Here is a 26,907-nt window from a genome sequence, read left to right as displayed (position 1 = left end):
CAACATCGCTAACACCCATCACACGGACTTACCTTCCCTGCGACGTTGCTCTGGCCGGCGATCCGCCTCCTTTCTAAGGGGGCGGTTCGTGCGGCGTCACAGCGACGTCACACGGCAGCCGTCCAATAGAAGCGGAGGGGCGGAGATGAGCGGCCGGAACATGCTGCCCACCTCCTTCCTTCTATTCCGGTGGACGCAGGTAGGAGATGTTCGTCGTTCCTGCGGTGTCACACGTAGCGATTTGTGATGCCGCAGGAACGACGAACAACATCGTACCTGCAGCAGCAACAATATTAAGGAAATGAACGACGTGTCAACGATCAACGATTTTTGCCGTTTTTGCGATCGTTGATCTTTGCTCCTTCGTGTTACACGCTGCGATGTCGCTAACGGCGCCGGATGTGCGTCACTGACGACGTGACCCCGACGATATATCGTTAGCGATGTCGCAGCGTGTAAAGCACCCTTAAATCTAAATATCCTCATGTTCTTGTGAACCATACACCTGCCTTCCCCTGACTCCCGGTAAATGTGTATGTACAGGCATGACCGGCCTATGGAGAGAAGAAAAGTGTCTCCCAAATGTCACTGCTGCTGGCTATATCAAACAACTCAATAGAATTGAATGAATTAAACTTCTACCTGTTCAATCTCTGATTTCTCTGACTCGTCAGAATTTGGGGCTCAAACATTGGGAATTACTGACTAAAATCTCATGTTGATGTTCCTCTATACTAGTCACCATTCAGAGTTGCATTCACATTACTCACATCAGATCCCATACTTACTGCTGAATGTACACATCAGACTTCATTCAATCACACTCTATAATGCAGTGTTAGGGCAGAGAGATGGCTCTCAATACAGTTGTGCAAGGAGTGTAATTGTCAACGCACCCTAATAAGCGGCGTATGCAACATAGCTCTCTCCCAGAAAGAAAACAAATATCTTGCCAGTGTCACCTACTCTGTATTTAATTGTATGACCTTATATTAAACTTAACAACATAACCAAGTATATAAGCAAAGCCAGACAAACAGAGCGCTAATTCGAATACCTTTTTTCCCATGGCGCATGGTAAATATGACTTCACACACAGTTGGTCTCCATTCGGAGCTAGGGTCACCTACTGCTTCATGAAGGGCATCTCACTCAGCCAGACTATAACCCTGTTCTCCACTGATGTGGGGCAAGTACCCTGGGAAAGGAGTCTAAGTTTCCCTTAAAAAATAGTTTTTTAATGTAACTATGTATCAATTGGTTTGACATGTTGTGTTAACCCAAACTTGCCTTTCTTCATTTTTCCTGCTCCCTCCAGCTCTTAGGGGCACTTTGCACACTACGACATCGCAAGCCGCTGCTGCGATGCCGAGCGTGATAGTCGCCGACCCCGTCGCAGCTGTGATATCATGGTGATAGCTGCCGTAGCGAACATTATCGCTACGGCAGCTTCACATGCACTCACCTGCCCTGCGACGTCGCTCTGGCCGGCGAACCGCCTCCTTCCTAAGGGGGCGGGTCGTGCGGCATCAAAGCGATGTCACACGGCAGGCGGCCAATAGAAGCGGAGGGGTGGAGATGAGCGGGACGTAAACATCCCACCCACCTCCTTCCTTCAGCATAGCCGGCCGGGACGCAGGTTGGAAATGTTCCTCGCTCCTGCGGCTTCACACACAGCGATGTGTGCTGTCGCAGGAACGAGGAACATCATCGTAACATTGGTCTTTCCCAATTCATGGAAATGACCGACGCTACACCGATGATACGATTACGACGCTTTTGTGCTCGTTAATCGTATCAAAAATGCTTTACACACTACGATATCAAGAGCGACGCCGGATGTGCGTCACTTTCTATTTCACCCCACCGACATCGCACCTGCGATGTCGTAATGTGCAAAGTGCCCCTTAGAAGTTCCCCAGGCGACTTAAAGGTCATATTAGCTAATGTAATGTTGACATCACTTGTATTAAGCCTCGGATGTCCATTGTTATCTCCATACTCAATATTTATAAAATTGGGAAAATTAAACTTGCCGCTGTCGCTTATAGAACCTAATATATCTACAGGGATGTAAGACGAAACTCAATAAATGAGCAATTTGTTTGCAAAACTTAGGTTGATCATACATATAGTGAAGGGAAATAATAATGCATGGTGAATGAATGCTTGGAATTTGGTTTTGATGTATTTTGATGCGATCTGTAGTAGTCATAGCCCTGGGTTTTGTAGGTAAGTGTATTAGCAACATTCTGATTGCATTTTGACATTTGACATCTATATACCACTTGGCACACAAGACATGATGCTATATGACCCTCCATAAATACTATATACTGTATTCTTCCCTATACGTTTTCTTACATTTTATCTCTCATCCTCTAATACATATTTTTTCTGTACATGTGTCATACCTTAAAAGATATATTTCTATTTTTTTTGCACATTCTGTTAATATTTGTGGCTCATGATGCCTGCTAATTTGTGACCAGTGATTACAGGACTTCTCCTGCAATAGTAACATCATTATGACATCTAAACAGGATCTGCCTATTTCATCGTTTCGTATCTCTATGTGTAACCCTGGCTTGATGATATTAAAACATAGTTTTCTTATTTAATTGTTGTTCACGTTAGAAATACGGCTGCCATTTGGCCATAAGCTGTTGGATATTTAGGCCAGCTATCAATGAGCATGACCAAGAATACATTCAGGGCAGCACTAAAGCACTTAGCATCTACCACAAGCAAGGCTCACCGGTAGTTACCAGCGGGCTTAACCGACTGTTAATTTCTCTAACCATGGAGTGCATGTTTTACTTGGCCAGGCATTCTTCCCACTTTTGCACTCTTCATAAGGATACTGGACCACCCCAATCTGACTCTGCCTTACATTGCCTCTGCATAACACAAGCATCATTTCAAGGCCACTGACACAGAACCCTTCTCAAAGTTGTGTCTCACGGCCCTCTAACCCAAAGGACACATTTTGTTTTTACCATGCTGTGTCATGGTTAACTGCTGCTGAGGGCAATCTCCCAGTGCCTCTGGGTCATAGAAAAGGGCACACCCTTTAGAAGAACTAATTCCAATCTTCTGAGTTTTCAGAAAGCACTTCCACGTGTTCACTCTTCACGTGCCGATGTCTCATCCATGCCAGGCATGGCTTCCAAGCTCACCCCATTTTGCACAGCTGAAAAGGAGGCCATGGTGTGGAGCAACATAAGCACCAACACACATAGCTTTAGTCTCGTGTTTCCGAGGCGGGATCCCGCTGAGACCGGCAGCAGAGATGGTTTGTGATGATGATGGTAAGGATGCAGGTGATGGTGTCGATGGTGAGGATGCTGGTGGTGGCGACTGCGGTGTTGGTAATACATGGATTGGGAGTTCAAAGATTTGGTAGATGTGTTGTGGGCGCCGCTTCCCAGGTTGTTGCAGGAATGCCATCGAACATCACAACAAACCGCATCTGTGTTAGACATATGGTTTTCTAGCAAATCTGTTGAAAAACAAAAAATATAGTTAAAACACATTTAGAAACACACAAGTATTAGCATACAATACTTTATGTGTATTGACACCTGCATGTTTTAAAACTGACAAGATTATAGGCCAATTTACATGAGCTGAATGAGATTCTGAAAGAACATACATTCCCAATCAATACCCATAGTAGATAAGTCAACCAATTAATTAACACTTTTTGCCTAAATAGTGTTTACATTGGCCCATGCAAAATGTCCTTCAAATGACCATTGCTCATTAGGGTCATAAAAGGACTAGGTTCACAAGATTTTTGGATAGTATATTAGCATGTTAGATGCACACCTTAAGGCCCAGTCACACACAACGACTTACCAGCGATCCCGAAAACGATGCGACCTGATAGGGATCGCTGGTAAGTCGCTGGGAGGTCACTGGTGAGATGTCACACAGCCAGATCTTACCAGCGATGCAGGAACAATACAGGTCGCAGTAGCGACCTGTATAACGATCTCAGCAGTCACTGTGACCCTGCCACACAGTGTCAAACACAGCGATGTGTCCTGCCCAGCAGGACATCGCCTTTGAAGAAAATGGCCTGGACCATTCTGCAACGACTAGAGATCTCACAGCAGGGGCCTGATCGCTGGTAGATGTCACACATAACGAGATCGCTAACGGGAACGCTACTGCGTCACCAAAACCTCACTAGCAATCTCGTTATGTGTGACAGTACCTTTAGGAGAATGTTGTAGTTTATTACAATTATAGAGTCAGTCACACCTAGTCTCTCATGCAGGTACTAAATAATGTACATCATGTAGTAGACGGTAATGGTACATACACTAACAGCATATTTATGGCAGCTTTGCAAGATTTTCAGAACAAGTTGTTATATAGAGATGGGGAGCGCACCACGATAAAAGAATAATACCAATAGGGGTGCTACAAGTGCAACATGTAAACAATTAAGACAGGAAGGGAAAGACGTTGCACATGAATGAGCACAACCCAATGTAGAAAAATAGCAAACCTTTATTAGGTCAAGATTAAAAGCAGTTAAAAGACAAAGCTGCACAGCCAGTGACCATAAATATACAATATCCCCATATAATAATACAAAGTTGCATAAGAACAACAAAAATGCAAAAAACACAAAAAATATATATATACAGCACCTAACCCACTACACAGGTATATGTAAACAGGACAATTAGACACAATAGTAAATTCCTGTAGAAGAAACTAGGGCAACAGAGGCACTCACCAAGAAAAATAGTTTTTTCTGGACCACTCAGTGAGAGATATAAAAGGCAATCAGTTGTAATCAAGGACATGACCAGTGCATGTGCAATAGCATGCAAACCAACATTATTAAATGCCAATAGGACTGAGGACAGCCAAGTGTAGAAGCAAGTCCCTATACGGGACTGTATAGAGCCGGGGAAAAAAGGCTCAGCATGAAATGGGAAAGGTGAGGCTGTCAAAACGAATGCTCCATGCCCAAAGCAAAGCCCCTGTGAGGGATAGGCAGCTGTGGTGGTTAGGACAGGGGCGGTCACGGGGTGTGCAGCAGCCCAACGCCTATCGCCGCACGTAGGTGGCTTCATCAGGGAATTTACTATTGTGTCTAATTGTCCTGTTTACATATACCTGTGTAGTGGGTCTAGGTGCTGTATATATATATTTTTTGTGTTTTTTGCATTTTTGTTGTTCTTATGCAACTTTGTATTATTTTATGGGGATATTGTATATTTATGGTCACTGGCTGTGCAGCTTTGTCTTTTAACTGCTTTTAATCTTGATCTAATAAATGTTTGCTATTTTTCTACATTGGGTTGTGCTCATTCATGTGCAACGTCTTTCCCTTCCTGTCTTAACAAGTTGTTATAGGCATAATAAGCACTAAAGTCATCGCTGATCATACAGAACAATAGTATATAATAAATAATGTTATGACTGGACACTTTATAAATTCTTTGTGTAAACAAATAATTAAAATTAAGTACATGTTCACATAAATTTGAAGGAAATTGATGAGAGGACTGGTGATAATTGTCTTCAAGTTCGGGAACTAGGGGAAAGTAGATTGCAAAATCCCAGCAGAGGAGATGAGGGCCAGTATATAGAGATCTCACATTGACTCCATGCAGACCCTAGAAATGGAGGGATCAAACAGATAGGTTGACATTTGGAAATTTGATGGCTGGATGTTGGAGCTAATGTAAATGATGATTTGGAGTTAATTGTTAAGATTAACAATTGGAGTTAAGATGGACTTATAAACTTAGAAATATCCAGGTAGACTCCCAAGGACTATCTGTAGCAGTTCAGAACAGATATTATTGTAACAATATGGTAAGTGCTCACAAAGTAAATGAACCCAAATCTACCAGTCTCCGTAAGCTAGGACAACTTAATGAAAAATAACGGACTGTTTATTAGCCCATAAAGTGCAGTGCAACCAGTACAACATTTTGGCTCTTTCATATTAGGCCTTTCTTAAAGGGCACCTGTCACCAGTTTTTTGCCCTATAACCTGCGGCCACCACCACTGGGCTCTTATATACAGCATTCTAACATGCTGTATATAAGAGCCCAGGTCGCTGGGTATAACATAAAAAACCTTTTATAATAATACTCACCTAGAAGGTCGCTCCGATGCACAACAGTTCCCCCGGGACCGGCGCCTCCCCTTTTGGCCATTTTGGTCTTCCTTATTCTGAAGCCGCGGTGCATGATGCGTCTACGTCATACATACGGCATTGAGGTCCTGTGCAGGGCGAAAAACTGGTGACAGGTTCTCTTTAAATAGTAACTATTCACTTTTCTCATTCTGTTCTCAGATTCCAGAGTCAAGTAGAAAGCTCAAGTGATATAATTCCTCTGTTATAATATACAGGGTGGTCCAAAAGTAGGTGGACAGTATGTGTAATAGGGTTATGAAGGGGGAGATTTATCAAACATGGTGTAAAGTGAAACTGACTCAGTTGCCCTTAGCAACCAATCAGATTCCACTTTTCATTCTTCACAGACTCTGTAAAAAATGAAAGGTGGAATCTGATTGGTTGCTATTGAGTCAGTTTCACAGATCCAGTTTTCACAGATAAATCTCCCCCAAATCTGTTTTTCTTTCAGATAATTCAGATAACCCATGATGGCAAATAATTTAAATACAGATCAAAGAAAATGGATTTTAAAAAAGTATTGGAAATCTCAAATTGCTGAAACCATCAGAGCAAATTGGGTTGAAACATTTGGTACTCAAGCCACAAAGAGACAAACCATTTACCGCATTCGTGACAAATTCTATGTCACTAATTCAATTCTTAATGCTCCAAAAACTGGTCGACCCAAAACAACCTGTACATAAAATAATAAAAAACTTGTTGCTGAAACATTTGTTCAGAGTCCAAAAAAGTTCACCAGAAGAATGTCTTTAGAATTGGGAATTTCACAAGTTTCTATCATGCGAATCCTGAAATCTATTGGGTGGAAAGCTTATCGTCCACGTCTAATTCATGGTTTATTGGAGGATGATCCAGACAGGAGGCCGTAATTTAGTGAGATTATGCTTAACAAAATTGAAGAAAATCCAGTACTTTTAGATAACTTTATGTGGTGTGATGAAGCTTCTTTCAAATTATCTGGCCATATTAACAGGCATAATGGTATTTACTGGTATAATGAGAACATAAATTTAACATTAGAGCAACAAGTAAATGAGCCTGGTGTCAATGTTTGGGGTGGTATTTCAAGTTTTGGTGTTTTAGGACCTATATTTTTTGATGGGACAATAACAGGCGATAAGTATCTCGAAATTCGAATGAATCAAGTTGTTCGCCTAATTCAAATGACCTTTATTTCCAACAAGATGGGGCCTGTTACGGGGGGCTGTCTGATAATAAAACCTAAAGGAATGTCAGACAGTCAGGGTCCACCGTGCAAAGACTCTGCTGCAGACTATGGCAGAGGATAAGGGGTATATAAGTGTGCCACTGTAAAAAATAATAGCACAAGTGCAGAGTGCAATACCTCTGTTAAACTCACAGAGGAATATAATTAGAAAATAAAGCAATTCCTCCCTTACTTGGAGGGTGTGTGGAATGGTCTCTGTTAAAGATCACAGAGATAAAAGCAGTGAGTGGGAAATGGCACCTAGTGGTGCCAGGAGATGGACAGCAGCGTAAGCCGCACAAAGCTCCTACCTGCGTTCGCTCCACTAGTGTGCGAGGACACGAACCACTAGATATGGCACCTGCCTAGGTCCGCTCTTCTAGTGGTGCAAAAGAGACGGACAGCAGCGTAAGCCGCACAAAGCTCCTACCTGCGTTCGCTCCACTAGTGTGCGAGGACACGAACCACTAGATATGGCACCTGCCTAGGTCCGCTCTTCTAGTGGTGCAAAAGAGACGGACAGCAGCATAAGCCGCACAAAGCTCCTACCTCTGTTCGCTCCCCTAGTGTGCGAGGATACGAACAACTGCCAGACGCAGTATAAGGAACGTTACCCTAGCGGCAACATCCACCTACGAGTAGAATCACAAGGCCCAGCCGGACCATGTGCCTCAGGCACCTGCCTATGTCCGCTCCACTAAGAGGTAAGGATACGGACTGCAGCCGAAGCTGTAAGGTATAAGAACGCTACCCTGCCGGTAGCGCTCACCTAACATAGACAGAGAGATGCCTAGAGGGACGTGCACAGGGTGTCTACCCTCATGCATGAACCAGGAGGACTGAGCGCCGTGCGGCGTGCGTCAGGGTCTTATATAGACTCTGTGCCTCATCCAAGATGGAGGACACCAGAGCCAATCCGCTGCCAGAATGACAGCAATGACGTCACGCTGGCCTATCACCGAGCAAAGCGTCACAAGCACATGACCAGCGACCAATCGGCATAGAAGGTGTCAGAGACATGTGACCATGTGTCACAAGCACATGACCAGTGGCCAATCAGCTTAGAAGGTGTCAGAGACATGTGACCTCGTGTCAGCGATGATGTCACCCGCACATGTGCAATGGCTCCAAGATAGGACTTAGTCTCCAGAGCTTGCACATGTGCAGTAGCAAGAAATCCAGACATAGTCTCCAGAGCCACAGCAACCGTAACAGGGGCCCCTACACATTATTCAAGAGTAGTCCGCGAGTATCTTGATGAAACATTTCCTAATAAATGGATTGGCCAAAGAGGCCCATTTGATTGGCCGGCACATTCACCAGACTTGACCCCAATGGATTTTTTCTTTTGGGGAGTACTCAAGGACAAAGTTTATAGACGAAAACCAAAAAGTGTCAGTGATTTGAAAAATTACATAAGAGATGCATTCAAGAAATTAATACCCAAAGAGACTTTTGCAAAAATGTTTGTCGAAGCGTAAGAGGAAGATTTCAAAGCTGTGCAAATTGTAATGGAAAACAGTTTGAGCACCTGCATTGATACAATTTAAGGGTTTTTGTATTATTGTTCAGAATAAAATGTAAAGGAGTATACTCCAATGGTAAGTAAACTCTTTAGCCTTTATTTCTAGACATCTTTTAAGATTACTAATACAATAAAAGTGTTACTGATGCGTTTTGTTTACTGTCTTTATTTATAACAGGGAAAAGGGAAAGGGGAAACATAAAATGAGGTGTAAATGAGGTGAGGTGTAGCAAGCATTGAAATTACTTATTTTACAATTTTTGTCATTTTTTAACAAACAATAGGCTTTAGATATAATTTGAAAGGCAACATTAAATAAATAAATAAATAAATAAAAATATACAACTCCAGGATTCCTAGCAACTATTACTATGCAAAAGAAACATACTGCAAATATAAGCCAAATTTTGCAAACAGTAAGAAAATTCAAACAACTAATATATGTAGAAAAAAAAAAACAAAAAAACAAGAGAATAACATCAAAGGTCGTATATCTTAAGGGTTGGGTTAAATTTAAGAGACCACAGATACCACCTCTCAGCATATCTAGAAAAGTTACCTTCCTTCAGGGCTATGTTGTACTCATATATGTTGTGTAAGGAAACCCTATCTATAACTTCTTGTATTGAGGGGACATCTATTTCCTTCCATTTGGACGCTAGTAAAGATTTAATGACCAAAAGAATATGGCAAGTAATTTGTTTACACCGCCTTTTCAACTCCTCCAAACCAATAGATAGGAAAACTAGCTCAGAGGTCAAATGAATTCTAACCGAGGTCACCGTATATATAAGATGTTCTGTGTCTTTCCATAGGGTACCCAACAAAGGACAACTCCAAAAAATATGGAAAAAAGAGCCAGTACAGCCACAACCCCTCCAACAAAGACTTGAATTAGAGGATGAGATGGCATTCAATCTCTGAGGCGTATAATACCATCTACTAAGTAATTTATAGTGTGTTTCCTGCAAATTAGCACAAGCACAATTCGTATATGTGTGTTTCAAGGAAGTTTGCCATCGTTTAAGCGACAATGAGCAATCCAGATCTCTCTCCCAAGATTTCATATACTGTAATTTAGTCAATTGGAGATCATCATTGAGTATTCTGTAAATGTTACTAGTTTTCCAGAAGATCTCATTAGTCGGATTGTGCAAAAGAACATTCAGTAATCTCGGAATCTTGAAGGCAGAAGTTGTTATATCTGCCAAGATTTCACTTATCCTAACCCAATTAATCTTTTCTGTATCAGGCAGATGGTATACCTCAGCAAGAGCCTCAAATCCTAAAAGAGAATTATTTCTTAATAAATTACACGTTTAAAATTCCCTTCTTTTTCCAACCATCTAGTTTAATACGTGGGATTAATAATTCTAATAAATCTAATGAGACCTCTCTAATCTCGCTGAGGGGTTCGCCCTGGCGTAATAAAATATTTTGCAGTAATCTCCACGCTCTTATTTCTGCCTTGGTAGTCGGATTATCCACTAAACGTTTGTTTCTTTTTATTAAATATGACAAGATCACATCCCGTTTATGACGATTATGGCACAGGCCTTTCTCAATGTATATTCAACTATTGTTGAAATGATCCAGTAATGTGTTTTGGGTTTGCTTGACCAAATTCGTCAAATAATAGGCTTGGATATTAGGCCAGACAATACCTCCATTTTTCTTATGCTTAAATAAGGTAAGTTTAGAGATTCTGGGAACCTTCCCCTGCCAAACAAAAGATGAGATCTGTGCTTATATTTTAATCAATATTTGTTTAGGGATAGTCAAGGGCAGACAACGCATTATATACAAAAGTTTTGGTAGAATAAGAGCTTTATAAGAGACTATTTTCCCTACCCAGGCACGCCTGACATTAACCGAAATTATTTTCTGTAAATTAGAAGGGATAATTATACCTAAATATAGAAGCTCATTGGACGACAAGTCGAACGTAAATTCTAACTGCAAAAAATGACGTAAATGTGGGTCTAAATTATACTGCAACATTTTAGATTTGGAATGATCAGATTGATAATAGGAAATATTAGAAAAATCTGTAATAATAGAACTAACACGCCGCAAAGGCTCCAACGGATTGGTTAGCGTCAAAAGAATGTCATCCGCATATAATGAGATCTTGTATTGTCTTCTAATATAATGGATGCCCCTAATATTTTCATCTAATCTAATGGATTCAGCAAGCGGTTCTATCATAAGGGCAAAGAGTATAGGGGACAATGGACAGCCCTGTCTAGTACCATTAGAAATAAAAAACTTATTTGAAAGCAAATGATTCACCAAAATCCGTGCCGTGGGGGTAGAATATAATTTTAAAATTAAATTTTAAATTTTCCCATGAAAACCAAATTTTTCAAGAGTGGAGGACATGTAACCCCAATGAATGCGGTCAAAGGCCTTTTCAGCATCTAAGGAAAGCAAAATGGTGGGCAGTTTCTCTTTTTCTACATGGGACAAAAGATTAAGTAATCTTCTAGTAGCATCTGAAGCCTGTAGATGTTTAATAAATCCAACCTGATCCATATTAATTAAACTAGGGATAATTGGCAGCAATCGATTGACTATAAATTTAGAAATGATTTTGGTATCAGTATTAATAAGAGAAATGGGCCTATATTTAGAAATGTTTAAAGTGTTGTCTGTGCTTTTTGGGAGCAAGATAATGTTGGCTTCCAGAATTTCATCCGGGATATTTGTTCCATTCAGAAAAGAATTTATGATCTTGGTAATATAAGGGCATAGAGTTGTATCAAATGACTTGTAGTACTCATTATTAAACCCGTCAGGACCAGGTGATTTTTCTAACTTTAACTGTTTAATAACAGTCAATACCTCCTGTTCAGTGGCAGGCTGATTAATAATGTCCAAGTCTACCTTATCAATAACAGGAAGATGTAGTTTTTCTAAAAAGGTATTGATCAACTGTGAAGTAGGCTGAAATTGATTGGGGTTGTCTTTCAGATTATATAAATCTGAGTAGTAAGCTGCAAAAGCCTCAGCAATGTCGCCAGGATGTTTGCATAGTGAACCCGACTTGTTGTTAATCGCCAGAATTCTCATTTTTTGTCTATCTTGTTTCACCCTCCGCAACATCAATTTACTTGGTTTATTAATAGAGTGATAAAAACGTGTCTTACTAGCTAGTTGCAACCGATTGAACTCTCCAGCCAAGCAAGATCTCAATTGTAGCCGCAGCTCCATTAGTTGTGAGTGAAGCCTTTGGGTTGGTCGTAGAATCTGGAGGCTCTCTACTTGTGCTATTTCCTTACTTAAAGCTTTGATTTTTTCTGATTTTTTTTTACGATTCCTTTTGTTAAGTTCAATTAAAATCCCTCTGATAAATGCCTTATGCGCATTCCATAACAGGTGAGGTTGGATACTATCTTTGTCATTATTTTTGAAGAACTGCAACAGAGCTGTCTCGATTTCTTTCTTATATTTCTTATTTTGTAATAGATAGCTGTTACATCTCCAAATTCTCGGACAATTATTGGGGAAGACTTCATTAACTTAAAAAATTATTGGGGAATGATCCGACCAGGTTCTCAAGCCTATTTGCATGGATTTAAAAAAATTAATGGGCAATAGAAGTAAGGACTAAATCAATTCTGGAAAAACATTGGTGTGAATGAGAATAAAATGTGTACTCCCTAGATGTTGTATTCAGGCAGCGGAAAACATCCAATAACTCCTCCTTTGCCAGCCAAGAATCTAGAGTCTGGAATCTAAGTTTAGTAGTAGAAGAGGAGTCAACTAACTTATTTGGGATTAAATTAAAGTCTCCGAATAGAATTAAAACACCCTGTGTTTTTTCTTTTACAACTGGCATGAGCCTGTTTAGAAAAGGGATCTGGCCAGTATTAGGTGCATAAAGAGTAACAAGAGTGTAAAGAACATTATTAATTTTACATACCAGAATAATATATTGACCAGAACCATCCTCATGCTTATCTATAAGTTCAAAGGACACCGAGTCTCTAATCAATATCATAACTCCCGCCTTTTTCTTTTCGCCACATGACAAGAATTTATGGGGAAAATGTTTATTCTCAAATCTAGGGATAGCATCTCTTTTACATTTGGTTTCCTGAACACCTATGACGTCCAATTTACTTTCAGTAAGATACTTCCAAAGCATGAATTGGCGCTGAGGAGAATTCAGACCCTTGACATTATATGATCCAATTTTGATTGCCATTAACGAAAAGGATAAGTCAGGTTATCAAAATTACTGAATGCAAACATATGAAACATAGCAAAGTCTCTGAAACAATCAGCATCCTGGAGAAAAAAGAAAACCTGCAAAGGAGGGAAATAAAATGTAAACAGTAAACACAAAAAAAACAATATTAAAGTCACTATAAATGAAACAGTAAATATCACCATCTTCTTCACCTCTTTTATTCAGATGGAGTTACAAATCCTGACAAATACTGACGCGTTTTGAACAAACAACTTAAGCCGGCTTTACATGCTGCAACATCGCTAGCAATATCGCGAGCGATAGCACCCGCCCACGTCGGTGGCGCATCATGGAGTGATCGCTGCCGTAGCTAACAATATCGCTACGACAGAATGACACGCAATTACCTCTTCACCGACGTCGCTGTGGCCGCCAAACAATCTCTCCTTTAAGGGGGAAGTTCGTTCGGCGTCACAGCGGTGTCACTAAGCGGCTGCCCAATAGAAGCGGAGGGGTGGAGATGAGCAGGCGGAACATCCCGCCCACCTCCTTCCTTTCTCATTGCGGGTGACCGCAGGTGATGTTCCTCGTTCCTGCGGTGTCACACATAGAAATGTGTGCTGCCGCAGGAACGATGAACAACCTGCATCCTGCAACAGCAACGATAATTGGGATTAGAATGACGTGTCAACGATCAACGATTAAGTGAGTAATTTTGATCGTTAACGGTCGTTCGTGCGTTTCACATGCAACGACGTCACTAACGAGGCCGGATGTGCATCACGAATTCCGTGACCCCAACGACATCTCGTTAGCGATGTCGTTGCGTGTAAAGCCCCCTTTATTCTCTGTCATAGTTGCCGTTATACACTTTGGTTACACTATATAGTAATTCCAAATAATCACTAATATTAAAATGATATAAAACTCATAGAAGCTAAAGGGGAAATAGAGACCATATATGAGTAATATTCACATTTAACCACATGTCATATATTCAACCAATTATTTCAAGTTAACCTAGCGGTACAGATGAGCAAATAATTTTTATGGGGCATATACAGAGACAACCATTCCAGTATGAACAGAGGTCTACACCTATATATGGTATATCAGGTGCCAGTGGAAAGAAGGAGGTAATCCACCTTGCAACATGTGAAGTGACCCATCTAGCCCATGACACTATGTAATGAACAATAGATATGTATATGTCCAACAAGTTTTCTAGTAAAACCGAAACCTATGATATAAGTTAGAAGCCACATACCTGAGAATTTATGGAAAACTCAAAAGAATTCCATACTACAACATCAGAACAATTTACCAAAGAGAAAAAAACAAACATTAGATGACACTTTGTTGGGTAAATGTGAGGGAAATTTCATTTTGATAAATATTAGTGTTTCCCAAACTATAGTCATCACGGCCCCCAACAGGTCATGTTTTCAGGATTTCTTTATCATTGAACAGGTGATGGAATCATTATAAAGGCATCATCTGGCAATACTAAGGAAGTTCTGAAAACATGACTTGTTGGCGGTCATGAGGACTTGAGTTCAAGCAATTTGTTATGGGACAAAAATCATCAAAATGGACAGATTATATATAAACATAGCCAAAGCCTAGACAGATTTGTTCACATAAGGGGCCGTCACTGACCCACCATCAAACGCTCATACTGAATGATGTTGTAGACAGAAAAACATTCATCTTGGTGTTTCCAGATCCTTTCATGTTTGTCACATGTTCAGCGAATACCTGCTGTGAAGAGAATGTGGCCATGGAGAACCTACCAAGTCTGGTGTCCTATGCCGTTTGCCAATTGAGCAACACAGTGTCCAGTTGTCCTCATGTAACAGAGTGTCCTAGTATGTATTTCATGCACCTGAGACTGTGCTGGGAGATACAGCAATTTTTCTTGTGACAGCACACATGGCTGTGCCATCCTGCAGGAGATAGACTACCTAGACAATCTGAATGTGCTGCAGGTACCACCTCATGCTACCAGCACTGATATGGTCACGTCACTAGCATAATGTTATTCAGAAAGGACAAGAAGACAGTAGTTGGCATTTTGGAGGTTATCCTTCTGTTGCCTCCCCAGTGCTCTTATCGCTTCCATTTGCACCAAAGCAAGTATATTTGAATCACACTTACGCTTCCTATGCTCCAGAAGTTTAATTGATTTGTGGCTGGGTTCAGATGAGCAAATAAAAAATTGTCTGTTTTTAATTCCCAGAAATGGGTCATTTTCATGGGTATTGCCATCTGTATGCCATCCATGTGTCATCTTTTAATTTTTGTTTTTTACATCTGTATGACATGTTTATTATACATACAAGTTAACAAAAATATACACAGATGAATAGTTTCTTATGTTAATAATTTCATGTGGTGAAAAAAGTTGGATGCAATACAGATGATCCTTTTTTGTGCTGCCATAGATTTGAATGGCTGAGTCTCATCTGTAAAATCCATTTTTCTCACACGGATATTCGGTCCATGTGTAATAACTGCCATCTAAACAGCTTTATTGAATAAGCTTTGTCAATGTGATATCAGCTTTTACCATGGACAGTACTCATATGTATTATATGCTCACCTGCAGTGGCGTAACTACAGTCTGATGGGCCCTGATGCAGAGTTTGAGCCTGGGCCCCCCATCCTGGGCCACGTCCTGGTAAATATGTCCTCCAACTTGGTAAGTATGTCCATATCATGGCCCCATCCTTGTGTATAACCCCATCATGGCTACATCCTGCTATATATAGTCCCATCCCGGTATTTATGTCCACAATCATGGCCCCATCCAGGTATTTATATCCCTATCATGGTATATCTCCCCATCATTGACTCATCCTGATGTATGATCCTTATCATGCCTATTGCCTGGTATACACTGTGTGCAGAATTATTAGGCAAATGAGTATTTTGATCACATGATACTTTTTATACATGTTATCCTACTACAAGCTGTATAAGCTTGAGAGCCAACTACCAATTAAGTAAATCAGGTGCATCTCTGTAATGAGGAGGGGTGTGGTGTAATGACATCAACACCCTATATAAGGTGTGCTTAATTATTAGGCAACTTCCTTTCCTTTGGCAAAATGAGTCAGAAGAAAGATTTGACGGCCTCTGAAAAATCCAAAATTGTGAGAGGTCTTGCAGAGGGATACAGCAGTCTTGAAATTGCCAAACTTTGAAGCGTGATCACCGAACAATCAAGCGTTTCATGGCAAATAGCCAACAGGGTCTCAAGAAGTGTGTTGGGCAAAAAAAGGCACAACATAACTGCCCATGAATTGAGGAAAATCAAGCGTGAAGCTGCCAACATGCCATTTGCCACCAGTTTGGCCATATTTCAGAGCTGCAACATTACTGGAATATTAAAAAGCACAAGGTGGACCATACTCAGGGACATGGCCAAGGTAAGGAAGGCTGAAAAACGACCACCTTTGAACAAGAAACATAAGATAAAACGTCAAGACTGAGCCAAGAAATATCTTAATACTGATTTTTCAAAGGTTTTATGGACTGATGAAATGAGAGGGACTCTTGATAGGCCAGATGGATGGGCCTGAGGCTGGATCAGTAAAGGGCAGAGAGCTCAACTCTACTGGTAATGGTATGGAATGGTATCATCAAAGATTAACTTGTGGGACCTTTTCGAGTTGAGGATGGAGTGAAGCTCAACTCCCAGACCTACTGCCAGTTTCTGGAAGACAACTTCTTCAAGCAGTCATACAGGAAGAAGTCGGTATCGTTCAAGAAAAACATGATTTTCATGCAGGACAATGCTCCATCACATGCATCCAACTACTCCACAGCGTGGCTGGCCAGTAAAGGTTTAAAAGATGAAAAAATAATGACATGGCCCCCTTGTTCACCTGATCTGAACCCCAGAGAGAACCTGTAGTCCCTCAATAAATATGAGATACACAGGGAGGGAAAACGGTACACCTCTCGGAACAGTGTCTGGGAGGCTGTGGTGGCTGCTGCACGCAATGTTGATCATAAACAGATCAAGCAACTGACAGAATCTATGGATGGTAGGCTGTTGAGTGTCATCATAAAGAAAGGTGGCTATATTGGTCACTAATTTTTTTGTGTTTTGTTTTTGCATGTCAGAAATATTTATTTCTAAATTTTGTGCAGTTATATTGGTTTACCTGGTGAAAATAAACAAGTGAGATGGGAATATATTTGTTTTTTTTAAGTTGCCTAATAATTCTGCACAGTAATAGTTACCTGCACAAACAGATATCCTCCAAAGATAGCCAAATCTAAAAAAAACCCACTCCAACTTCCAAAAATATTTAAGCTTTGATATTTTTGAGTCTTTTGGGTTGATTGAGAACATAGTTGTTGATCAATAATAAAAAAATCCTCTAAAATACAACTTGCCTAATAATTCTGCACACGGTGTATAATAATAATAATAATAATTTTATTCATTTATATAGCACTGTTAATTCCACAGCGCTTTACATACAATGGCAACACTGTCCACATTGGGGCTCACAATCTAGGTTCCTTATGAGTATATTTTTTGGAGTATGGGAGGAAACCCACGCAAACACGGGCAGAACATACAAACTCCTTGCAGATGTTGTCCTTGGTGGGATTTGAACCCAGGACCCCAGCGCTGCAAAACTGCAGTGCTAACCACTGAGCCACCATGCCACTCATGGTCCTATCCTGGTATTTGGTGTACCTCCTGGTGTATGACGCCGATCATGGATATAGCCTGGTATATATGGCCCCACCCTGGTATATGTCTCCATCATGGTCCCATCATGGTGTATGACCCCGATCATGGATATAGCCTGGTATATATGGCCCCACCCTGGTATATACAGTATGTCCCCATCATTGCCCATCCTGGTATATATGGCCCCATCTGTTACAGGGGGCTGTCTGATAATAAAACCTAAAGGAGTATCAGACAGTCAGGGTCCACCGTGCAAAGACTCTGCTGCAGACTATGGCAGAGTGCAATACCTCTGTTAAACTCACAGAGGAATATAATTAGTAAATAAGGCAACTCCTCCCTTACTTGGAGGGTGTGTGGAATGGTCTCTGTTAATAATCACAGAGACAAAGGCAGTGAGTGTGAAATGGCACCTACCTAGGTCCGTTCCTCTAGTGGTGCCAAGAGACGGACAGCAGCGTAAGCCGCACAAAGCTCCTACCTGCGTTCGCTCCACTAGTGTGCGAGGACACGAACCACTAGATATGGCACCTGCCTAGGTCCGTTCTTCTAGTGGTGCAAAAGAGACGGACAGCAGCGTAAGCCGCACAAAGCTCCTACCTGCGTTCGCTCCACTAGTGTGCGAGGACACAAACCACTAGATATGGCACCTGCCTAGGTCCGCTCTTCTAGTGGTGCAAAAGAGACGGACAGCAGCATAAGCCGCACAAAGCTCCTACCTCTGTTCGCTCCCCTAGTGTGCGAGGATACGAACAACTGCCAGATGCAGTATAAGGAACGTTACCCTAGCGGCAACGTCCACCTACGAGTAGAATCACAAGGCCCAGCCGGACCATGTGCCTCAGGCACGTGCCTATGTCCGCTCCCCTAAGAGGTAAGGATACGGACTGCAGCCGAAGCTGTAAGGTATAGGAACGCTACCCTGCCGGTAGCGCTCACCTAGCATAGACAGAGAGATGCCTAGAGGAACGTGCACAGAGCGTCTACTCTCATGCATGAACCAAGAGGACTGAGCGCCGTGCGGCGTGCGTCAGGGTCTTATATAGACTCTGTGCCTCATCCAAGATGGAGGACACCAGAGCCAATCCGCTGCCAGAACGACAGGAATGACGTCACGCTGGCCTATCACCGAGCAAAGCGTCACAAGCACATGACCAGCGACCAATCGGCATAGAAGGTGTCAGAGACATGTGACCACGAGTCACAAGCACATGACCAGCGGCCAATCGGCATAGAAGGTGTCAGAGACATGTGACCTCATGTCAGCGATGATGTCACCCGCACATGTGCAATGGCTCCAAGATAGGACTTAGTCTCCAGCGCTTGCACATGTGCAGTAGCAAGAAATCTGGACATAGTCTCCAGTGCTCGCACATGTGCAGTAGCAAGAAATCTGGACATAGACTCCAGTGCCACAGCAACCGTAACAGTACCTCCCCCTCAAGGGCCCCCCTCCCGGCGACGCAGGTAATTGGCAACTAAGTCGGGAGCATGGACAGCCTCCTCAGGCTCCCAAGAGCGATGTTCCGGGCCGTAGCCCTCCCAATCTATCAAGAAGAACCTGCGCCCTCTAACCATCTTAGAACCAACTATGGCTCGTACCTCATAGCTAGAGCGAGAGGAATCAGAGGCAGGAGAGTGCACTTAACGAGCGTGAGGTAAAATAGCCTGCTTTAGCAGTGAGACATGGAATTTGTCATGGATCCTAAGATGGACGGGTAACTTCAATTGGTAGACTACAGGATTTACCTGTCGAAGAACCTCATAAGGACCCAGGAAGCGAGGAGCAAATTTGACAGAGCTCACTCTAAAGCCCGCTACACACGCTTCAATATATCTCACAATCCGTCGTTGGGGTCAAGTTTTAAGTGACGCACATCCGGCATCGTTTGTGAGGTATCTGCGTGTGACATCTACGTGCGATCAGGATTGAACGCAAAACCGTTGATCGCATACACATCGTATCTTTGTCTAGAATTGAGCGTTTTGTTGCACGAACCTAGTGAATTGTAACGTGTGACATCCCTCATACGATTTTGGTGTCTGATGCTATGTGCGCAGGTGTGCGCTCTGCACCGCAGCTTAAAAAAGGTCCGCTTCAGAGCGCAGCTGAAAAGCTGCGTTCTGAAGCGCCTCACAATATCTGTCATTCACTAATCTCTGTCAATCGGTCACTATCTCTGTCCCTCACTCTCTGTCCATGTCAGTCTATCCCCCTCTCTCATATACTCACCGATCCCCGATCCCCGGCGCTGCACGGCGTTCACACTGCTCCGGCGGCTTTTACTGTTTTGAAAAAGCCGGCCGCCCATTAAACAATCTCGTATTCCCTGCTATCCCCGCCCACCGGCGCCTATGATTGGTTACAGTGAGACACGCCCCCACGCTGAGTGACAGGTGTCACACTGCACCCAATCACAGAAGCCGGTGGGCGTGTCTATACTGTGTAGTGAAATAAATAATTAAATAATTAAAAAAAACGGCGTGCGGTCCCCCCCAATTTTAAAACCAGCCAGATAAAGCCATACGGCTGAAGGCTGGTATTCTCAGGATGGGGAGCTCCACGTTATGGGGAGCCCCCCAGCCTAACAATATCAGCCAGCATCCGCCCAGAATTGCCGCATACATTATATGCGACAGTTCTGGGACTGTACCCGGCTCTTCCCGATTTGCCCTGGTGCGTTGGCAAATCGGGGTAATAAGGAGTTATTGGCAGCCCATAGCTGACAATAAGTCCTAGATTAATCATGTCAGGCGTCTATGAGACACCCTCCATGATTAATCTGTAAATTACAGTAAATAAACACACACACCCGAAAAAATCCTTTATTAGAAATAAAAAACACAAACATATACCCTGGTTAACCACTTTAATCAGCCCCAAAAAAGCCCTCCATGTCCGGCGAAATCCAGGATGGTCCAGCGTCGCTTCCAGCGCTGCTGCATGGAGGTGACAGGAGCTGCAGAAGACACTGCCGCTCCGGTCACCTCCACACAGCAACTGAAGAGAGCCGCGTGATCAGCTGAGCTGTCAGTGAGGTTACCCGCTGTCACTGGATCCAGCGGTGGCCGCGGGTAACCTCAGTGACAGCTCAGCTGATCGCGCTACGTGGAGCGTGGGGGCGTGTCTCACTGTAACCAATCATAGGCGCCGGTGGGCGGGGAAAGCAGGGAATACGAGATTGTTTAATGGGCGGCCGGCTTTTTCAAAATAGTAAAAGCCGCCGGAGCAGTGTGAATGCCGTGCAGCGCCGCGCCGGGGATCGGGGATCGGTGAGTATATGAGAGAGGGCTGCTCAATTCAGTTACTCGGGAGTTTGGCGGTCACCGGTGAGTCCTTCAGGGGTGACCGCTAATCAGGACGCGACACAGACAGAGCCGCAGCATGACAATGAAGTCGGGTGAAGTTCACCCGAGTTCATTCTGACAGTGCGGCTCTGTCTGTGTCTGCTGTCATCTGCCATTCAGCTCTGCTGCATGGCTGTCTGTGTCTGCTGTCAGCGGCCATGTAGCAGAGCTGAATGGCAGATGACATAGTAAAAACGCATCCCTACACATTACACACGCTTGTCAAGTCAATAAATAAATAAAAAAAAAGGTGCCCAATGCATACGTCACAGAACACATGATCTAAAGGATCGCACACAAAATTGATCAATTTAACATAGACTACTAACGCACGTGTGACAGCAAATGAACGACCTACGTGCAATCTCATAAGATCCCGTATGCAACCTGGGCGTGTCACATCGCAAATGCGATTGTACAACTAATTGCAACATGTAAAGCAGGTTTTAGTCTCACATGTTTTGCAGAGAGCCACACAAAGTCCCCCGGAGAAAAGACAGGAGCCGGGCAACGAAACCAATCGGACACCGTCTTCATACGGTCCATAGCTGCTTGGATCCACTCTTGAGTCCGATCCCAAACCTCTCTGGCATTAGTTGCCCAGTCGGCCACAAGAGGAAGAGGTGCAGCAGCGGGAAACGGTACCGGTACCCTAGGGTGTTGCCCATTATTGAGTACGAACAGTGTCTGCCCAGTGGCCTCAGCCAGCGAATTGTTAAGGGCAAATTCTGCCCAGGGTAGGAGGGAGGACCAGTTATAGTGGTTCTCAGCAACAAAGTGTCGAAGGTATATAATCATGGATTGATTGGTATGCTCAACCAAACCATTGGTCTCCGGATGGTATGCCGAAGAGAGATTCAACTCAATTTGCAGAAGGCTACAAAGATCTCGCCAGAAACGGGAAGCAAATTGTGGGCCTCTATCACAAATGATATGATCTGGCATCCCGTGAAGCCTAAAGACATGCTTGAGGAATAGTTTGGCTAGTACCCTGGAAGATGGTATTCTCGATAATGGTACGAGATGAACCATCCGGGAGAAATGGTCCGTAATGACCCACACAAATCTATGTCCCTGTGAACACGGAAGATCACCCACAAAGTCCATGCCTACCACCTCCCATGGTCTATCTGGCACTGGTAAAGGATGCAAGAGCCCAGCCGGTCTCTGCCATAATGGACGGTTGCTGAAAGGGGGGAAAAAAAGGCGCAAATAGGGTTTTACCCGGTATTAACCGTGTAAGGATGTAGAAAGATACACTCACCTGGAGCGGTTGTGCCAGTCACAACCCCTTGTAAAGCATATGAGTGTCCGCGTGGTTCCAGCAGCAGCCCCGTGAAGACTTAGTGAAAAAAATGCATATATATATATATATATATGTGAGAATCGGGTTTTAGCCGCGCTAAGAAGCCACTGTTGCCAGGATGTAGTTTATATTAAAAAACTCTTTCTTTATTACAGCATCCAACGCGTTTCAGAGACATAAGCCGTCTCCTTCATCAGGGAAAAAGAGAATCTCTTTTTCCCTGATGAAGGAGACGGCTTATGTCTCTGAAACGCGTTGGATGCTGTAATAAAGAAAGAATAATGGACGGTTGCGAGCACACGAGTAGCAGGAACCGACATATCTCTTGACGTGGCTGGCTAAGTGTGGCCACCAATACCACCTCTCCAGTAACTCTCGTGTCCGCCTAATACCAAAATGCCCACCCACCTTTGAGGTGTGGGCCCACGACAGTATATCATTCTGTCGATCAGGCGGAACAAAGGTCTTGCCCGGTGGGATTTGGTCTAACGTCACAGGGGAGAGCGTATGAAAAACCCTGGAGGGAAGGATAAGACGAGGTTCGTCAATCTCTTCCTGGGTAGAAACCATAGAGCGAGAAAGGGGGTCTGCCTTGTTATTCTTACTCCCAGACAGATAGTTGATGGAGAAGTGAAAGCGGGCGAAAAACAAGGACCAGCGGGCTTGGCGAGGATTCAGACGCTGAGTGGTTTGTAAGTACGTCAGATTCTTATGGTCTGTATAGACCTGGAAAGAATGTTTCGCTCCTTCCAGCAAGTGACGCCACTCCTCCAAGGCTAATCTCAGGGCGAGCAGTTCCCTATCCCCAATGGTATAGTTTCTCTCTGCCGTTGAAAAGGTTTTAGCAAAGAAGAAACACGGCCTTTTTCTACCTGCACCATTCTTTTGATACAAGACCGCACCAGCACCCACTGAAGGGGCATCAACCTCCAAGAGGAAGGGCTTATTCTCATCGGGTCTTTGAAGAATGGGAGCAGTTGAAAAGTGTCTTTTTACTGCCTCAAAAGCCTGAGATGTCTCAGTAGACCAGACTTTGGGATTAGCACCTTTCTTAGTCAAGGCCACCAAAGGGGCCACCAAAGTAGAAAAATGGGGCATGAACTGCCTGTAATAATTTATGAATCCTAAGAAGCGTTGCACTGCCTTCAAGGAATGAGGTTCGGACCATTCCAGGACAGCAGAGAGCTTTGCAGGATCCATAGCCAGACCCTCTTGTGAGATAATGTAGCCCAAAAAAGGCAAGGATGACTGCTCGAATACACATTTTTCGAGTTTAGCAAACAATGAGTGCTCCCTTAAACGGGAAAGGACACGAACGACATCCTGACGATGAGTCTCCAGATCAGGAGAAAAAATCAGGATGTCGTCCAGATACACCACTATAGAGGATAACAGTAAATCCCTGAACACATCGTTTACGAAGTCCTGAAATACTGCGGGTGCATTACATAAACCAAAAGGCATGACGAGGTATTCATAGTGACCGTCTCGGGTGTTAAAAGCGGTCTTCCATTCGTCACCCTCTCGAATTCGTACCAAGTTATACGCACCCCGCAGATCCAACTTCGTAAAAACTTGAGCTCCCCTCAATCTGTCAAAGAGCTCCGAAATTAAAGGTAACGGGTATTTGTTCTTTATTGTGATTGCATTGAGACCCCTGTAATCTATGCAGGGACGCAAATCACCCTCTTTCTTCCGAACAAAGAAAAACCCAGCTCCCGCGGGAGAGACAGACTTACGAATGAACCCCTTCTCTAAACTCTCTCTTATATAGGTCGACATGGCCTCCGACTCAGGTATCGACAAGGGGTAAACTCTGCCCTTAGGTGGAACCGAACCTGGGATAAGGTCTATGGCACAGTCATACGGCCTATGGGGTGGAAGAACCTCAGCACCCTGTTTGGAGAACACGTCAGCGAAATCCAAATAGGGTGTAGGTATGGGAGAGAGATCAGTTGATGCAACCGCAACGACCTTAGGTGGTAAGGGAAGACATCGGGACTGACATTTCAAACCCCAACTAGTAATGCTGTCGGACTCCCAGTCAATGTGAGGAGCATGAGTCCGAAGCCATGGGAGACCCAGAAGGACGTCGTCTATACCCTCAGGCAAAACAAGAAAAGAAATCTCCTCTATGTGACCCTGAGACAGGGAAAGGCGCAAGGGAACTGTCCTCAATGTAATGGAGTCAGACAACATAGTTCCATTAACAACACGGACAGGAATAGGCGCCTCTAACATGATAGAGGGAATATTGTGTCTCTTTACAAATCCTGAGGACACAAAAGTCCAGTCAGCTCCGGAATCCACAAAAGCCATAATAGGCCATGTATTCTCAGAGAATGAGAGCTGACCTGGGATACTACACTTAGAGGGTACAGAAAACGTCTCTAGTAACCCCCCTCTAATGGTTACTAGGCCTGGGAGTTTCCCTGACGGCTAGGACACTTGTTGGCATAGTGCCCAGCCTGACGACATACGTAACATATAGGAGGACCAGACTTGCGTAGTCTGGAGGACGTATGACCTAACTCCATAGGAGTGGGAGATGTTTCAGATGCTGAGGAAGATGGAAGTGGACCCTCAACAACTTGAATAGCCCGATGCTTAGGGCGTGAGGAAGAGACCTCGAGTCTACGTTCCCTATGGCGTACGTCGATCCTCGTTGCTACTGTGATCAAGTCTTCCAGAGAAGCAGGGACCTCACGAGTAGCAAGAGCATCCTTGACATAGCCTGCCAACTAGAGTTGAGCGCGGTTCTAGGTTCGTGGTTCTCCAGTTCGCGGCTCGAGTGATTTTGGGGGCTGTTCTAGATCGAACTAGAACTCGAGCTTTTTTGCAAAAGCTCGATAGTTCTAGATACGTTCGAGAACGGTTCTAGCAGCAAAAAACCCAGCTAATTCCTAGCTGGCTTTCCGCTGTAATAGTGGTTTTTTTCCTTGTCTTCCTTCCCTAAGCGCGCGCGTGTAGTGGGGAGGGCCAACATGTCAGCCAATCCCAGACACACACACAGCTAAGTGGATTTTTAGCCAGAGAAGCAACGGCATGTGTGATAGGATGTCCATGTCACATGTCCCTGCATTATAAAAACGAGTATCTGCCCGTCCGGACGCCATTATCTCTTCTGCGTCCTTGGTGTCAGACATCACTGGCGCAGCTCCGTCCTGAGTCCTATCACCGATACTGCTGTATGCGCTCCATACACAGTGCTGGACAGCTTAGGGAGAGCACTTTCTATCAGTCCTTTTAAGGGCTCGTACTGCCAGGATCAGAGCCATAGGTGACAGGTCCTGAAAACAGAGTTTAACAGCTACACAAGATGACAGCGTCTGTGTAGCTAAGGTCAGGGATTTCCTCGCTGCATTTCCCCATTAGGAGGGATAGAAAGGCAGGCTTCCTTTCCTGTACCCAGAGACCCACAACCCTGCCACTGTACCCTCCTGCCCTTTGCACACTCCAACTCATTGTTACTAAGCCATTATACTAACAAACACTGAGTGAACTTAGTGGCATCCTAAACGTGGCTATTGGACTTCTGTATAGTCCCAGTAGTGCACAGATATTTGCAGCACGTCTGCCTGCATTGCACACTCCAACTCATTGTTACTAAGCCATTATACTAGCAAACACTCAGAGAACCTAGTGGCATCCTAAACGTGGCTATTGGACTTCTGTATAGTCCCACTACTGCAAAGATATTTGCAGCACGTCTGCCTGCATTGCACACTCAAACTCATTGTTACTAAGCCATTATACTAGCAAACACTGAGGAAACTTAGTGGCATCCTAAACGTGGCTATTGGACTTCTGTATAGTCCCACTAGTGCAAAGATATTTGCAGCACCTCTGCCTGCATTGCACACTCAAACTCATTGTTACTAAGCCATTATACTAGCAAACACTCAGTGAATCTAGTGGCATCCTAAACATGGCTGTTGGACTTCTGTATCGTCCCACAAGTGCAAAGATATTTGCAGCACCTCTGCCTGCCTTGCACACTCAAACTCATTGTTACTAAGCCATTATACTAGCAAACACTCAGCGAACCAAGTGGTATCCTAAACATGGCTGTTGGACTTCTGTATAGTCTGACTAGTGCAAAGATATTTGCAGCACCTCTGCCTGCATTGCACACTCAAACTCATTGTTACTAAGCCATTATACTAGCAAACACTCAGTGAACCTAGTGGCATCCTAAACGTGGCTATTGGACTTCTGTATAGTCCCACTAATGCAAAGATATTTGCAGCACGTCTGCCTGCATTGCACACTCAAAATCATTGTTACTAAGCCATTATACTAGCAAACACTGAGGAAACTTAGTGGCATCCTAAACGTGGCTGTTGGACTTCTGTATAGTCCCACTAGTGCAAAGATATTTGCAGCACCTCTGCCTGCATTGCACACTCAAACTCATTGTTACTAAGCCATTATAC

At 43.5% G+C, this 26,907-nt stretch overlaps 1 protein-coding gene across 1 annotated transcript in view; it reads right to left on the bottom strand.

The window, feature by feature from the left end:
• Positions 1-295: 295 nt before the first annotated feature.
• The window catches only part of NALF2 (NALCN channel auxiliary factor 2), a 572,598-nt gene continuing 545,986 nt past the window's right edge, over positions 296-26,907 (bottom strand). The window contains exon 3 of the mRNA XM_075323998.1: positions 296-3,502. Within this exon, the coding sequence (XP_075180113.1) occupies positions 3,126-3,502 (377 nt within the window). The 3' untranslated portion in view covers positions 296-3,125. The remainder of the gene's footprint in view (positions 3,503-26,907) is intronic.

Source organism: Anomaloglossus baeobatrachus, chromosome 9 (assembly GCF_048569485.1).
Source record: "Anomaloglossus baeobatrachus isolate aAnoBae1 chromosome 9, aAnoBae1.hap1, whole genome shotgun sequence".
In the NCBI taxonomy this organism is placed as follows: Eukaryota; Metazoa; Chordata; class Amphibia; order Anura; family Aromobatidae; genus Anomaloglossus; species Anomaloglossus baeobatrachus.
The sequence above is the reverse complement of the archived record's forward strand: the minus strand, read 5'-3'. Positions and strand labels throughout refer to the sequence as shown.